The following is a 13,251-nucleotide window of genomic DNA, read 5'->3' on the forward strand; positions in this document are numbered from 1 at the left end:
CTGGCCAGGAGCCTGTGGCTAAGGAAACTGTAGGCAAATCCTAAGTGTACTGTGGGACTGAGTGGGCAGCAATGGGCTGCGGGAGCCCAGGTTCTGATCTTGAATAGCAATATTGTTTAGAGTTGGGGCTCACACTAAGGAGCCTGTTAGGAGAGATCAGGTAGATGAATTCTCACTTTGTTCAATCAATTTGAGGAGTTAACATCTGGCTGTAGAAAGCAGTCAAGAGTGCAGGCTTTGAAATCCGTTAGCTTTGCTACAGTGAAGTACGGAATGAGATGAACTGCAAGTGTGTGAGAAGAGGCTGGGAAGTTAATAGGCTGCTGCCAAGCAGGAAGATCTCAGAATCTCAGCAGACGAGGCTAGAGAGGCAGGAGCCTGTCCAGGTCATGGTGGAAACAGAGGAGAAAGATCTGAAAAAGGCCACAACAACCTCAAACTCCACAGTGAGATCAAGGAGGGTAAACACAGAGCTAGAGCGATGAGGGTATCACAAACCTTTCCTCTCCCTGTATCCAATGAGAGTAAATATCAGGAAAAACACTGGTAACAGTGACTGAAGAAGAAAGGTGTCTGCGGATCCCATGAGCCTCATGTGAGGCGCAGGGAGAGGAAAAGTAGTGTAGCTTTAATTAATATCCCATCCAAGAGACCCTCTGAGGACGAGTGATCTGAGGCAACAGAAGCCCGAGAGGAGCCGGCTAAATGCCTGGTCACTGCTGGACCCACCGCAAGAGAGAAAAGGAGATACCTTGGCCACTTTTAAACACCGTCAAAACTCCAACTACACAATAGAAAGGAAGGGCCTCCAAGAGCACATTCACTTAGCGCATGAAATAAATGTCAGTTTAAAGCCTTGTCAAGCCCAGAAGAGTCTTGCATCAGCTCAGGATAGTTTTTTGCTAATTTAGTTCAATAGCTGAGGGTTTTCATTTTAATTCTTCTCATGCCCTATACACTGATCATATTCCCTACCTCTTTCCATCCCTCCCACATCCCCCCAACTCCTCACCCACCCAACATTATGTTATTTCTTTCTTTTAAAACAACTAAAAGCAAACACAAACAAATAAAACACAAAATTGAAAATCAGAGCATTCAAAAGATCAGTAAAACAAAATATACAAAAAAGTGTATGCAAAAAAACCACGAAGTTTGTTTTTGTATTGGCTCTAGCAATACTGGGCATGGGGCCTGCCCTGCAGTGTGGTTGATATTCTAGTGACACGTCATTGGTTTCTTTCTGCTGTCAGGTATCAATTACAAATAGCTCTTGGCTCTAGATGGGACCCCACATCATCTTCCCCCTCTTAATGCTGGGACCCTATTTGGCTTGAACATGCACAGGCCTTGTGCATTGCTGCCACAGTCTTCATAAGCTCATATGCCCATCAGCCCTGTCTCCTTAGAGCTCTAGCATTTACTGTCTTTCTGCCTCCTCTTCCATACATGATGTGGGATCCGCCTCTGTATGCTGTGAATATGTTTTATTGCTATTGGTTAATAAAGAAGCTGCATTCAGCCAATGACTTAGTAGAGTAAAGCCAGGTAGAGATGGAGAGAGAGAGAGTAGGCAGAGTCAGGAAGACACAATGTAGCTGCTGAAGGAGACAAATACTGGAACCTTTCTGGTAAACCAGGAGCCTCATGGTAATTAATACACAGAATAATAGAAATGGGTTAATTTAAGATGTAAGAACTAGCTAGAAATATCCTTAAGCTATTGGTCAAACAGTATTGTAATTAATACAGTTTTTGTGTGATGATTTCAGGTCTGGGCTGCCAGGAAACGAACGTGCAGCCTCCACCTACAGATTGGTGCCAACGTGGGCTGGCTATGTCCACATAAAACCTGACAGAACTTGAAAAGTAATTATAGACAAAAAGAAAAACAAAGTTTAGCTCAGTTTCTTGGATAGCCACATTTTTTTTTCAGGCAGAGAGCAGGGGTGCCAAGGCTCCTTTAAGAGAGGTCTTCCTGATTTAGCATTAGCAGCAAAAAAAAATGCATGATTTCTTTACAAAATGGCAGTTTCTGGTTCATACTAGTTGCACTAACAGCTCTGGCTCTTTCAGGAGGCCAAGCACTTAAATGCGGTCTCTGGGCAGTGTGGTACAAATTGCTTAATGGTAGCATAGACCTGCTGCAACCCTGGAGCTGGGGCAATGTGCATGGCTCTCAGAGGCAGTAAACATGCCTCCACCATATTGGACTGGGCAGAGACAACAGGCAGTGCTGCGGAGCTGGTCCTATCCACACTCACCTAACATTTAAAAAAAAAGGCGCTCCTGGACAGAAAATAATTAAAGATATGCAATAAAGACAGATTCAGACAGAAATAAACCTCTAAATGGGTCACGGTATGTTTAAAAAATGTACGTAGGCCTGAGAGAAAGAAGAAAAAGAGTACAGAAAAATAAAACAAAGTCTTTAAAGAGACAGTACAGGCAGTCTTGATTAAAGGAATAAAGAAAAATAAGCGACGTAAAGATGGAATATACATAGAGAGTTTGGATTATGCATATTATTGTGTTTTCTTTGAATTTTGTGACTACACAGAGAGATTTGACTCTGGGGGCTGCTAAGCTAAACCAACACATATATTTTATAGGTATTTTGACTTCAAAATTTGGGTCTAAGAATTTGTTGCTTTGGAAAAGAGGTTCTTCTTTTGTTTCCACAGAGGATGAAAACCTGTGGATCCCTTCAAGACTAATGTGGTTAGATGGAACAAGACCCCCTGAAAGGTCTCCGTGAATACCCCCGAAAATTACTTCACCCAACAAAAAGCAGGAAGCAGTCCAAATTCCAAAATATTGTTTATAAATGTTTATTTACATTTAAAGGGGGATATGGTATAGATATGAATACTTTTGCATTGGTATGGATCTTGGTCTATTGGTATAAATTTTTGGTCAATTTTGTTACATGTGTATATCTGCTCTTGATTAAGATATTTTATTTGTTCAGCTCATTTAAAAATGTAATGTATAATTAAGAAATACAGGTTACTAGATAGTCATCTATTATAATCAAGCTTGTAGTCATGTTAGTTAGGTTTTCTAAATATATAGAGATATAGTTCAGTTAAATACATAATCTTCAAACCTTTCAAAGACCTATGGAATATGGCATTTAAAATGTTTTAGGACTTTTTATGACAGTGAGATACATCTGCTCCTGGCAGCATCAATAAACTTCAAGAAGATGATGGGCATCAAAGAGGTTCCCCATGGAGTTTGTTAACCATTTGGGCAAGAAATTGCTCTTGCCTGAACTATTACTGCGCCTGGAGGACCTACAGAAAAATGACTGCTGAGGCTTTCTAAAGAAGGTGAGACAGTTCTTCAGCGTTCCTGCTTCATGAAAGAGTCTGCCAGACATTCTGTAGGACACAGAAGAAAGTGAGTAACAAACTGCCAATATAGGTGGAACTGTCTTTAAAATTTCCTGCTTCATGGAAAAGTCTGCCAGATACTATTGGCCTATAGGTTGAAGATTGGTGCCACAGTATTATAGAAGAACATTGACTGTCCAGGCAGTGAAAAGTCTCTGTCAATTTTATAGTTTTGGAAGTTGCTTACAATGCACTTCCTGTTTACTTAGGCAATATTATATCCTTCTGGAGTCTTTGATGGAGCTGAAGAATGTTATAATTATAGTTTTCCTTAGATATGATAAAAGATAAAATAAATATAAATATTGTAAAAGTAATTCTTGCTTGATACCTATTTTATTATATGTAATTTTACTACATTAAAGTTAAAGCCTTCCTTTTTATTTAAACAGAAAACAGGAGGTGATGTGGAATCCCCCTCTGTATGCTGTGAATATGTTTTATTGCCATTAGTTAATAAAGAAGCTGCTTTTGACCAATGGCTTAACAGAGTAAAGCCGGGTGGGAAGTCCGAACAGAGATGTAGAGAGAGAGTAGACAGAGGCAGGGAGACTGTTGAAGTGTGGAGTTGTAACTCTGTGTGTACTGTGGACAGTCAACAATATGTACTTCAAAGTTGCACTATTGCAAAACAAGTGTTTTATCCAGGTACTCATACATTATTTTTTTCGTACTGCTGGTATTGTACCAGTAACATTTTCTTTTATTGTTACTTGCTTTTTAAACTTTGTTTAGCCACTTAAAAATACGTTTATGGCACAATTTTCCTCAAATCCATTCCAAGTTATATATTTGTTTTCCAATAAAAAATACTATAATTAAAAAAAAAGATTTTCTGGTGTGTGTTGATATCTATGGATATTGTGATGAGGAGTCATTTTATTGCTATGCAGATTCCCTTTGGCAGAATAATAACATAGACTTTCCCCTATGTCCATGACCTATCTAGTCTCAGGTTCTTGCAACTTTAGCAGAGTCAGGCATACGTTTCATCTCACGAAAGGGTCCTTAAATCTAATCAGAAAGTGTTTAATTAATTCCATAACATTTGTGCCACTATTTCATTGGTATATTTTTCAGCCAGGCCACTGTTGTAGGTCACAGAATTTATAGATGGGTGATAATTATGGTTACATTTTCTTCTCCAGTAGTGTGCAGAATACTTTCCAGCCCAATGATCGCCAGTTAGTAGGAGTAAAGCTTCTGGTTAGACACCAGCTTGACTTCTCTATGAACATGTGTCTTCCACAACAGAGCTTTGCCATCAGGTTGTAAGGAGCAGTCAGAAGCCTTGGCAATAGCCTATGATGTTTGGGGGTTTCAGGGGAACCCTTTGGCTAATGACTCAACAAGATGCAACCCATTCCTGGAATTGGAGGCTTTTCTTGATAGTATAAGATATCTGCTTGTAGCACTGGCTCTCCTGTTAATTGGTAACTTCATTAAGATTCCTTTTATGTGTGTATTTGTTTTTGGAAGTTTCTGCAGTAGTAGGTTTCCATATGAGTTTCAAATGCCCTTTATTGTAGGTGTTCTTCAACCATATCTCCTCTTTTACAAAATAACAGTGCTGAAAAGAATATAGGACAGGGGACATTTATTCATGGCTAGTGGGGGTGCAAACTTGCACAAACACTATGGAAACAAATGTGGCAGTTCCTTAGGAAGCTGGGAATTTATATACTTCAAGATCCAACTATACTACTCTTGATAATATCCCCAAATGATTCTATACCCTACTATGGAGATACTATCATTCTTGTTTATTGCAACTCTATTCATAACAGCCAGAAACTGGAAATAGCCTAGATGTACATCAACTGATGAACAGACAGTAAAAATGTGGTCCATTCACACAATGTAATATTATTCAGCTGTTAAGAAAAATTAAGCTATAAAATTTTCAGGTAAATGTATAGTGCTAGAAAAAAAATCTTCCTGAATAAGATAAGACATATACTTATGTATGTATATTTTTCTCTTACATGGAGTGCCAAGGAGAGGATCTCCCAAGGAAAAAGAAATAGAATACAGTATTACAGCGGACTCAAATGTTTATTCCCTTTGTTGTCCTCTGGCATAGTACTAGCCTTTACTGAGAACAATCAGAAACAGCTGGATGAGCCGGGGGAGCAGAACTCCAAGAGCAGGTGAGGAAGAGAAGGAATTACAGCATTCAGGGAAATTATTTCCTGGTTATGGAAATAAGGAGATTCACATCTTAGCATGGCCCTAAAAGTCAATAGGACCTACTAGAGATTTCACCCTAGAGGGAAGAGTCAAACCCTGGAGAAAGGAAAAGGGTATTAAAAGGTTTCAAGAACAAGAATAGTGATCCTGACTTTATTCTTTGAGTACTGCTTATTTGACAAAATTTAACCAGAAAAATAGAAAAACAGCAATGGGGGCATAAGTTCAGTGGGGACACGGGACGGCAAAGAAGGGGATGTGGAGGGGGAACTAACACTAGGGATGTCGGAAATATTCATTTGAAAACTTACTATTTCATAAGCTTCATGAATGAACAGGTAGACAGACAGACAGATGACAGAGGTTAATTCTACTCCTAGAAACCATAGCTTGTCAAGCAAAAAGCCAGGTAAGGTACTTTCCGGTTGTTGATTAGTGAGGTCCCAGAGACCAAAAGAACACAAGCTATTGTCACTGCTCCCAGTTGCCCACCAGAATTTGACGGCAAGACCCTATAACAGCAGACATCAAACACTGGACACAAGATATAGAGAAATCCAACTGATTCTGGGCAGGAAGCTTCCTCCATGCTTGCTAGCTTCCACAGTACCAGAAGGGGCCATGGCGGCTGCAGGGAGGAAAAGTCAAGGTCTTACCCATCTGAGAACACTGTAAGTTATGATAATGACCCTCTGGGGAGATTTGTCCATGAATACCACAGTGGTTTGAATGCTGTGTGATTAGTCAACTGTTTTCTAATTAGATTTAAGACCTCTCTGCAGGAGCAAATGCATGTCTGTTGCTGTAAATCTGGCCAAGAATCCAAGGCTGGGGAGCTCACATGCCCTAGGCAACAAAGTATTACTATAGTTGTGTTAAATTGACATAGTGCCGATTTGCCTCTTAAATACTTCCCTACACTCGGAAGTGTAGTTCTCAGTCCCCTTCAAAAAGCTTTCGCAGTGGGCATTGGTTAACACCGATATTCACAGCTTGTCAAAGTGCAGAGAATTAAATGTGTCTATAAAATGCTTTACACTAAGTGAGACCTCTGTGTCACAGTTCCTGCCCCTGAGGCTCAGTGGCTGTCACAGGAAAGAGAGCAGAAACAGCAGAGAAGACAGAGGTCAGGGAGGACCAGAGCACAGCCATGAGTCTGGGCATGGCTGGCCGGTTGCACTCACTTATTCAAGTAGCTACGGCTGTGTGCACAACACCTGTGCAAGATGAAGTCAGCCAACAACCCAGCACAAGGAGGGGAAAGCGCTTAAGCCCCACCCCTAAGAGGAGGATCTTTGGGCAGCTGGAGTGGAGGACATGGAAGAGGGATCCAGAGGGAATTGGAAAGGGAGTCCCAGGAGAAGATGATCAAAATATATTGTGTCCATATATGAAATTCTCGAAGAATAAACTAAAAAGTGAAAAATAAAGACTTTGGCATAAAGCTATAGAAGGAAATTCTAGCTAAAATTGTCAATTATTAGAATTTCCCTGACCTTTTGGTACACACAGTGGAACCACGGAATTTCTGGTGTGTGTGTGTGTGTGAGAGAGAGAGAGAGAGAGAGAGAGAGAGAGAGGTACACACCTATGTACGTGAATTCAGAGGTCACATCAGGAAGTCAGGTGTCCTCCTCCTCTACCCTCCTCAGCCCTTTGGCCTTGAGGCAGGGTCTCTGGGTGAACCTACCACTTTCACTGAAGGGGCCCATCAACAAAGTCTCAGGGTCCACCCAGCTCTGCCCCACCTTCAGGGTTATGGGAACAGCCTAGGGAGTCTAACACCTGTCTTCACACTTCGTAGAATAAGTATTCTTACTCACTGAGACATCTCTCCCAGCCATCTGATGGCTTTGGTTGGCCTTCATGTCTAAATTACTATTGTTTATTAATGACATTTATATGAACTGTTCTTACTCAAAACAGAAATTATGTTTTAACATTAACATTGAAATACTTAATCTCGCTGGAAACATCACCAGGATATTTAACTGGAAGTCAGAAAATGATAGCAAGGAGGAAGAACAGTGTAAGAAACTGAAAAGGGGCATTTCAGGGCCAAGGTCAGAAATGAGAAGCAACTAGAGATGGTGACACAGAGCTGTGGAGGTGGCTCAACTCCGTAAGCAAGAGGACCTGAATTCAGTACTCAGGAACAATGCATTAAAAAAGAAAAAAGAAAAAGAGCTGGCCATGGTAGCATAGTGACACACTTTTGGAATCCCATTGCTGGGAAAAGTCAGACCAATCAATCCTGGAGTTTGTTAGCCACTGAGAAATCTTGACAGGGAGGAAAGAAGAGGGGAAGAGAGAGAGGAGGTGAGGGGAGGGAAGAGGCGAGGGGAGAGGAGGGGAGAGGGGAAGAGAGTGGAGAGAAGAAGAAAAAAGAGGAGAGAGGAGGGAAGAGGAAGGGAGGGGAGAGGAGGGGAGGGGAGAGAAAGGGAGGGGAGGGAAGGAGAAATAGTGCCTATATCTGAGGAATAACACCCAATGCCTCTGACACACACCTGCGTGAACATACACATGCATGTATACCTGTGTACATATACAAACATGGCACACATATGTAAACTATGAGAGGGAGGGAGAGAGAAAGGGAGCACAGACACAGAAAGAGATCCAGAAACCTGAGGGATGAAGCAGCCAGGCAGCACACTGGCAGCAAATTCAGTGAACACTGCCTGGCTGCTCTCTGATCTTTACAACCCCCAGCAGTGAGGCTGTACAGTGGTGAGAGTGTAGGCTTTGCACTTGGTAATGAGTGTGGTACTCAAGGCAAATTATCCTAAAGAGGAGCTACTATTATATCATTTTGTAGGTAACAGAATTGAGACATAGGCTGGATTGGTAAATTACTATGGAAGGAAAGGATGAAAGCAGGATTTGAACCTAGGAATCTGACACGGAGGCCCTACCTAGCTCTTAGCCACCCATCTTGGCTAGACAGTGGCACTTACTCATCACTCCTCGCAGCCTCTCTCCTGAGCCCCAGCCACCTAAGAAGCACCGTGTGTGTCATCTCATTAGTCACTGCCATCAGCCCACAAAGCTGGAGCCCAGTGTGAGGCTGGAAGCAGGGTGCCACATGCGGCATGAGCAGATATGCTGAGTTTTAGAACGGGAAGGCTTCAAAGGCTGAGAAGATGAGCGAATCGTGCTGGTCTACGGTCACTAGATAATATTCTTGAGTGAGGAAGAAAGACAGACAAAAGATGACAGTGGTTAGAAAAAAAGAAAAAAACCCTTCGGCACTGACTTAGAAAGATGGCTGCCTTTTCCATATCCAGATCAGAAGCTGCGTCTAGAATTCGGCAGCGAGTGGAGATCGGCTCCCCCAAATGCATGTGGGGGCAGCTTTGGGGGAACGGAGTCCATGGCAAATCATATAGGGAAAAAAATGAGTGATCTTCACAAAGACTGTGTCTCCAACACCAGGTATCCCAAGAGGCTAATGCCCCACCTCCCTCTGCTGATTCGACATGTTTGCAGTCATTGTTTAAGGACTCGTTCATTCTTCCCTTCTCTGAGAATTATGATTCTCTCTCCTTCATATCCGTTTTCTTTCCTCTCCCTCAGTCTTGTCTCTGAACCAACCCATTTTCATCCCCTCAATAAAGACTGTTGAATTAAAATAAGTTCAAGGTCTCGGGCCAGCCCAGTGGCACAAGACAAAACCCAGTTCCCAATATCACTGAAGAGCTGCCTCTGTGGCCACACACAGAATTCTCAGACTCAAACACCTAGCCCATCAGGGAAAAGATAATTCTTTAGTTCCCAGAAATGGTAGTGCTCTCATCCTAAAATTGGAATCATCTCTGCTTCCTTCTCCATTTCTACACAGAAGCTGACCCCTGCGGAGATGTTCCATCAGCACCCGCCCTCTGTGTTCACCCATGTCTTCCTTCAGACACAAGCATCTTATAAGCTTTCTCCAGTAGCCTGGCCCCACTTCCCACTTTCACTCCGCCACCGGCTCCATCCATCCCACCCTCTGTTGTCAGGGTTTGGACACCTTAGATATGATAATAAAACATTTTTAATACAGGATCCCTTGTGGGCTGGAGACAAAGAGCACTGGCTGCTCTTGCAGGAAATCTCACAACCTCTGTACCTCCACTTTCCAGTATTCTTATGCCCTCTCCTGTCCTCTGTGGATACCAGATACATGCAGTGCTCACAGTTACCTGAATCAGGCAAAACATTCAGACACATAAAGATGAAAAATAAAAAGTTTTAAGAACAACCACGTGATACCCCGGTGACTGACGCCAAGATGAGACTCCTGGGGCTGAGTTCAAGCCCTGTCTCTGATGAGCTCCATTTGCTGCTATTCCCAACCGTCTCCCACTGCCACTCAGTGGTACCCCAGTTCCAACCGTAAACTTCCCTAACCAGACCTCCGGGAGGCCTTTCCACGCAGCAGGATCTGGGGTTAATGAAACCGGTCAGGAGTGATCGGGAGCATCTGATTCACTACTTACAATGCACATTAACCTTGAATATCAAGTCAAGGTGACTACATCCTAAGTGCAAAAAATAAATCCCTGCCCTCCCACCAGACATGTCGGAGCAGGGAAGGACGGGGAAGGAGAAGCAATGCATTGAGAAAAGTGGCTAAATAATCTTTGGACTTGGGTTAGCAAGTCTGAGAAGATAAGAGAGAGTTCAGGATCTCAGGTCACTAAAATGAGGAAAAGAAAGAAAATGAATGGAAGTGTCTGACCCAGAGAACTTTCCAGAAAGGTGAAGGGAAAACAGCTTTGAGAGTCTGAACAGACCACAGGTTTACAGTTAGGCAGCTTTTCCACTCCTGGCAGCAACAAGCCTTCTGCCCTGAGCCTTCACAGCAGCCCGGTTCTCCCAGCATTGATTTTGAGGAACCAGAAGAGAGAAGGCTAGGCTGGGAGTTAAGTAACCATAGCTCGATTCTCTTGAATTGAGTTTGAAGTCACCCAGCACTCACTACTCATGATGCTGTGATGATGTCATAAACAGAGCTGCCCGCCCCCAGCCCACCCCCAGCCCACCCCCAGCTTCCTCAGAGCGCAGCAGGGGAACCAGCGGGGAAGTCCACCTCCCCAAGCACAGCCCTTCCATCTACCTCACTCGACTGCTTGCCAGTTTCACCACCAACAGAAAGGGGTGAGTTGCACCTGAGCAGCCCTGGCTGTTCTTGTGCATCTGGGTCCTAAGAATGACCTGCAGCAACCCCAGTGCCAAGTAGGATTGAGAGGGGTTTGTCTTGTAAAAGCTTCTTGTTCTTTTCAATAGCAAGGACTAGAGTGGACATTACCCATTTTGGAGTTCCATTTGAAGATCTGCCTCCCCAGAGAGACATACTGACATTTGAACTACATTTCATGGAATTTCACTTTTTATTATTAAATAAAATCAAAAGCCTACCAACTAAAGCCAGCTTCAAGAGTTGTTAGAAACTAAAAACCCAGCTGGGCAGTGGTGGCACATGCCTTTAATCCCAGTACTCGGGAGGCAGAGGCAGGCAGATATTTGTGAGTTCAAGACCAGCCTGGTCTACAAGAGCTAGTTCCAGGACAGGCCCTAAAGCTACAGAGAAACCCTATCTCGAAAACCCTCCCCACAAAAAACAAACAAAACTAAAAACCCTGTCCAAATTCAGGAGTAAACTTTCCTTAAAGAAAGCCCTACCTCAGGGCAAAACTCAACAGAAAAGGAATTCCCTTCTGGAAATCATATTTCTTGCTTCTAGCATTCATAAATTCACAAAATTAGATTCCCCCACTTAATCTCTTCTCTCCTGACCTCTTCCTTTCCCCCCAACTGTTTGACAGAGCCTGGTGATCCCTTGAAGGGAGGGAAGTTCTAGAATGGTTCATGGGGCTAAAAATAGTCTCAGTTGCCTTCCCTGCCTCAGTCTACTAGAAAAGAAAGCAGTTTTCAAGACTGGATGGCCTAGGAGTCAACTCACAGATGTTCCTGCCATCCCAAGTCTATTCACTAACCTGCCTCCCGAGGGTAACGACGTGGCCACCTGGGGCCACCAAGGCTTCCAGCAATGCAATCCACATTATGGACTCCAAAATAATGACTTACATGAATTACGCCAAACACAAGGGGTTACAAAAAAATACCAACACTGAAATTCCAAGTCTTATGGTTGTTGTGACATTCCGGGACCCTGAGAGCACCTGCTTGGAGTCTAGAATGGAAGCAGAGAGGAAGGAAATCAGAGCGAGGGCAGACACCCAAACACATCTAAGAATGGCTCGCTTAGATGTTCTAGAGACTGAACACATGAAAACAGCATGGGCCAGCAGGAAGAACCCGGTGAATTCTCCCTCACTGACACTCTGTCTCTCATTTCTTCTCAGGCCTACATATCCAAGAACAAAATGTCGAGTGATGATAAAAACAAGCCCAGTGACCCCAAGAATGAGCCCATGTACTGTGACCCCAGATGTGAACAAAAGTGTGAGACCAAATGCCAGCCCAGCTGTCTGAGGAAGCTGCTGCAGCGCTACTCTGACAAGTGTCCACGGGAGAAGTGCCCACCACCACCGAAGTGCCCCCCATGTCCCCCGTGTCCGCCATGCCCCCTGCAATGTTCACCACCATGCCCCACCATGGTGTGTGTTAAGAATCCCTGCCCTCCCAGGTGCCCTTCCTCATGCCCATCATGCCCACCCCCAGAGTGAGGCACCACGGGCAACACTAACCCCACTGTCACTGGCCTCCATTAGCACCTACAGCCTTGTGGGGCTAGAAGCAAAACCATGAACTGACAAGTAAACACGTTCCTCTGCTGCGCAAGACTTCCGTCTCGGAGGACTCGCTTTGTTCTCTGGTGGTGGTCACATGGCACTATACCAAGAAGCAATCCTTGGTGGTGAGAGCTTCAAGGGCCCCACAGCCTCTGCCCGTCACTTAGAGATGCCAAACCCTGCTGGAGCAAAGTGTGAGTGATACTTAAGTGTGGTTGTGCCTGGTAACGTATGTAATCCCAGGAAACAAGACACGTGAAGAGTGTGTGTTTGTATGTGTGTGTGTGAGAGAGAGAGAGAGAGAGAGACAGAGAGACAGAGAGACAGAGACAGAGAGAGACAGAGACACAGACAGACAGAGACAGACAGACAGACAGAGAAAGATTGGTCAAAGATCTAGAAACGTTCAAGAACCGACATTCCACCAACCTGCCATTGGTCCTGCTGCATAACTCTTAGGCAAAGGGCTCAGAGAGCCTGCCTGGGTTTAAACTCTAGTTCCACCCCCTAATGACACTGTGACTTTACATCTGTCACTTAACTTACTCATGCCTCAGTTTCCTCCACTGTGCCATAGGGAGGACAGTCCTATTTCAGTCAGGGGTTGGGTGTCCTGGAGCACAGCAGATGGTGGGTGAAGAGGCAGTAAGTACAATGTCCACCTGGCTCCCCTGCGGCACAGTCTGCTCCGTGTAGACTCTAATCCTGCTGAGCATAGCACCCAAGTTCCCAAATGCCCCTGTAGACTGAGAAATAGTCTTCACTGTTTCCATTGAGCTATATAGTTTTCTCTGCTCCCCTCTTTTTCTTTCCTCTTCTATCCTCTCCCATGATTCCCACACTTCCAATTTACTTACGAGATCTTGTCTTTTTCTACATCCCATGTACACTAGATCCATGTATGTCTCTCTTAGGGTCCTCTT

The 13,251-nt window shown here is 43.8% G+C and overlaps 1 protein-coding gene across 1 annotated transcript; it reads left to right on the forward strand.

Moving 5' to 3' along the window:
- Positions 1–10,607: 10,607 nt before the first annotated feature.
- Lelp1 (late cornified envelope like proline rich 1) lies at positions 10,608–12,379 on the forward strand. The gene is made up of 2 exons (XM_048457043.1): positions 10,608–10,730; positions 11,939–12,379. The coding sequence occupies exon 2, from the start codon at positions 11,960–11,962 to the stop codon at positions 12,260–12,262; it is 303 nt and encodes a 100-aa protein (XP_048313000.1). The 5' UTR covers positions 10,608–10,730; positions 11,939–11,959; the 3' UTR covers positions 12,263–12,379.
- The last annotated feature ends 872 nt before the right edge of the window (positions 12,380–13,251 follow it).

This window comes from Myodes glareolus, chromosome 17 (assembly GCF_982192425.1).
Source record: "Myodes glareolus chromosome 17, mMyoGla1.1, whole genome shotgun sequence".
NCBI classification, from domain to species: domain Eukaryota; kingdom Metazoa; phylum Chordata; class Mammalia; order Rodentia; family Cricetidae; genus Myodes; species Myodes glareolus.

Bases quoted from the DNA above. Each gene is read 5' to 3' on its own strand.
- Lelp1 (XM_048457043.1), top strand. From the start codon at position 11,960: ATGTCGAGTGATGATAAAAACAAGCCCAGTGACCCCAAGAATGAGCCC.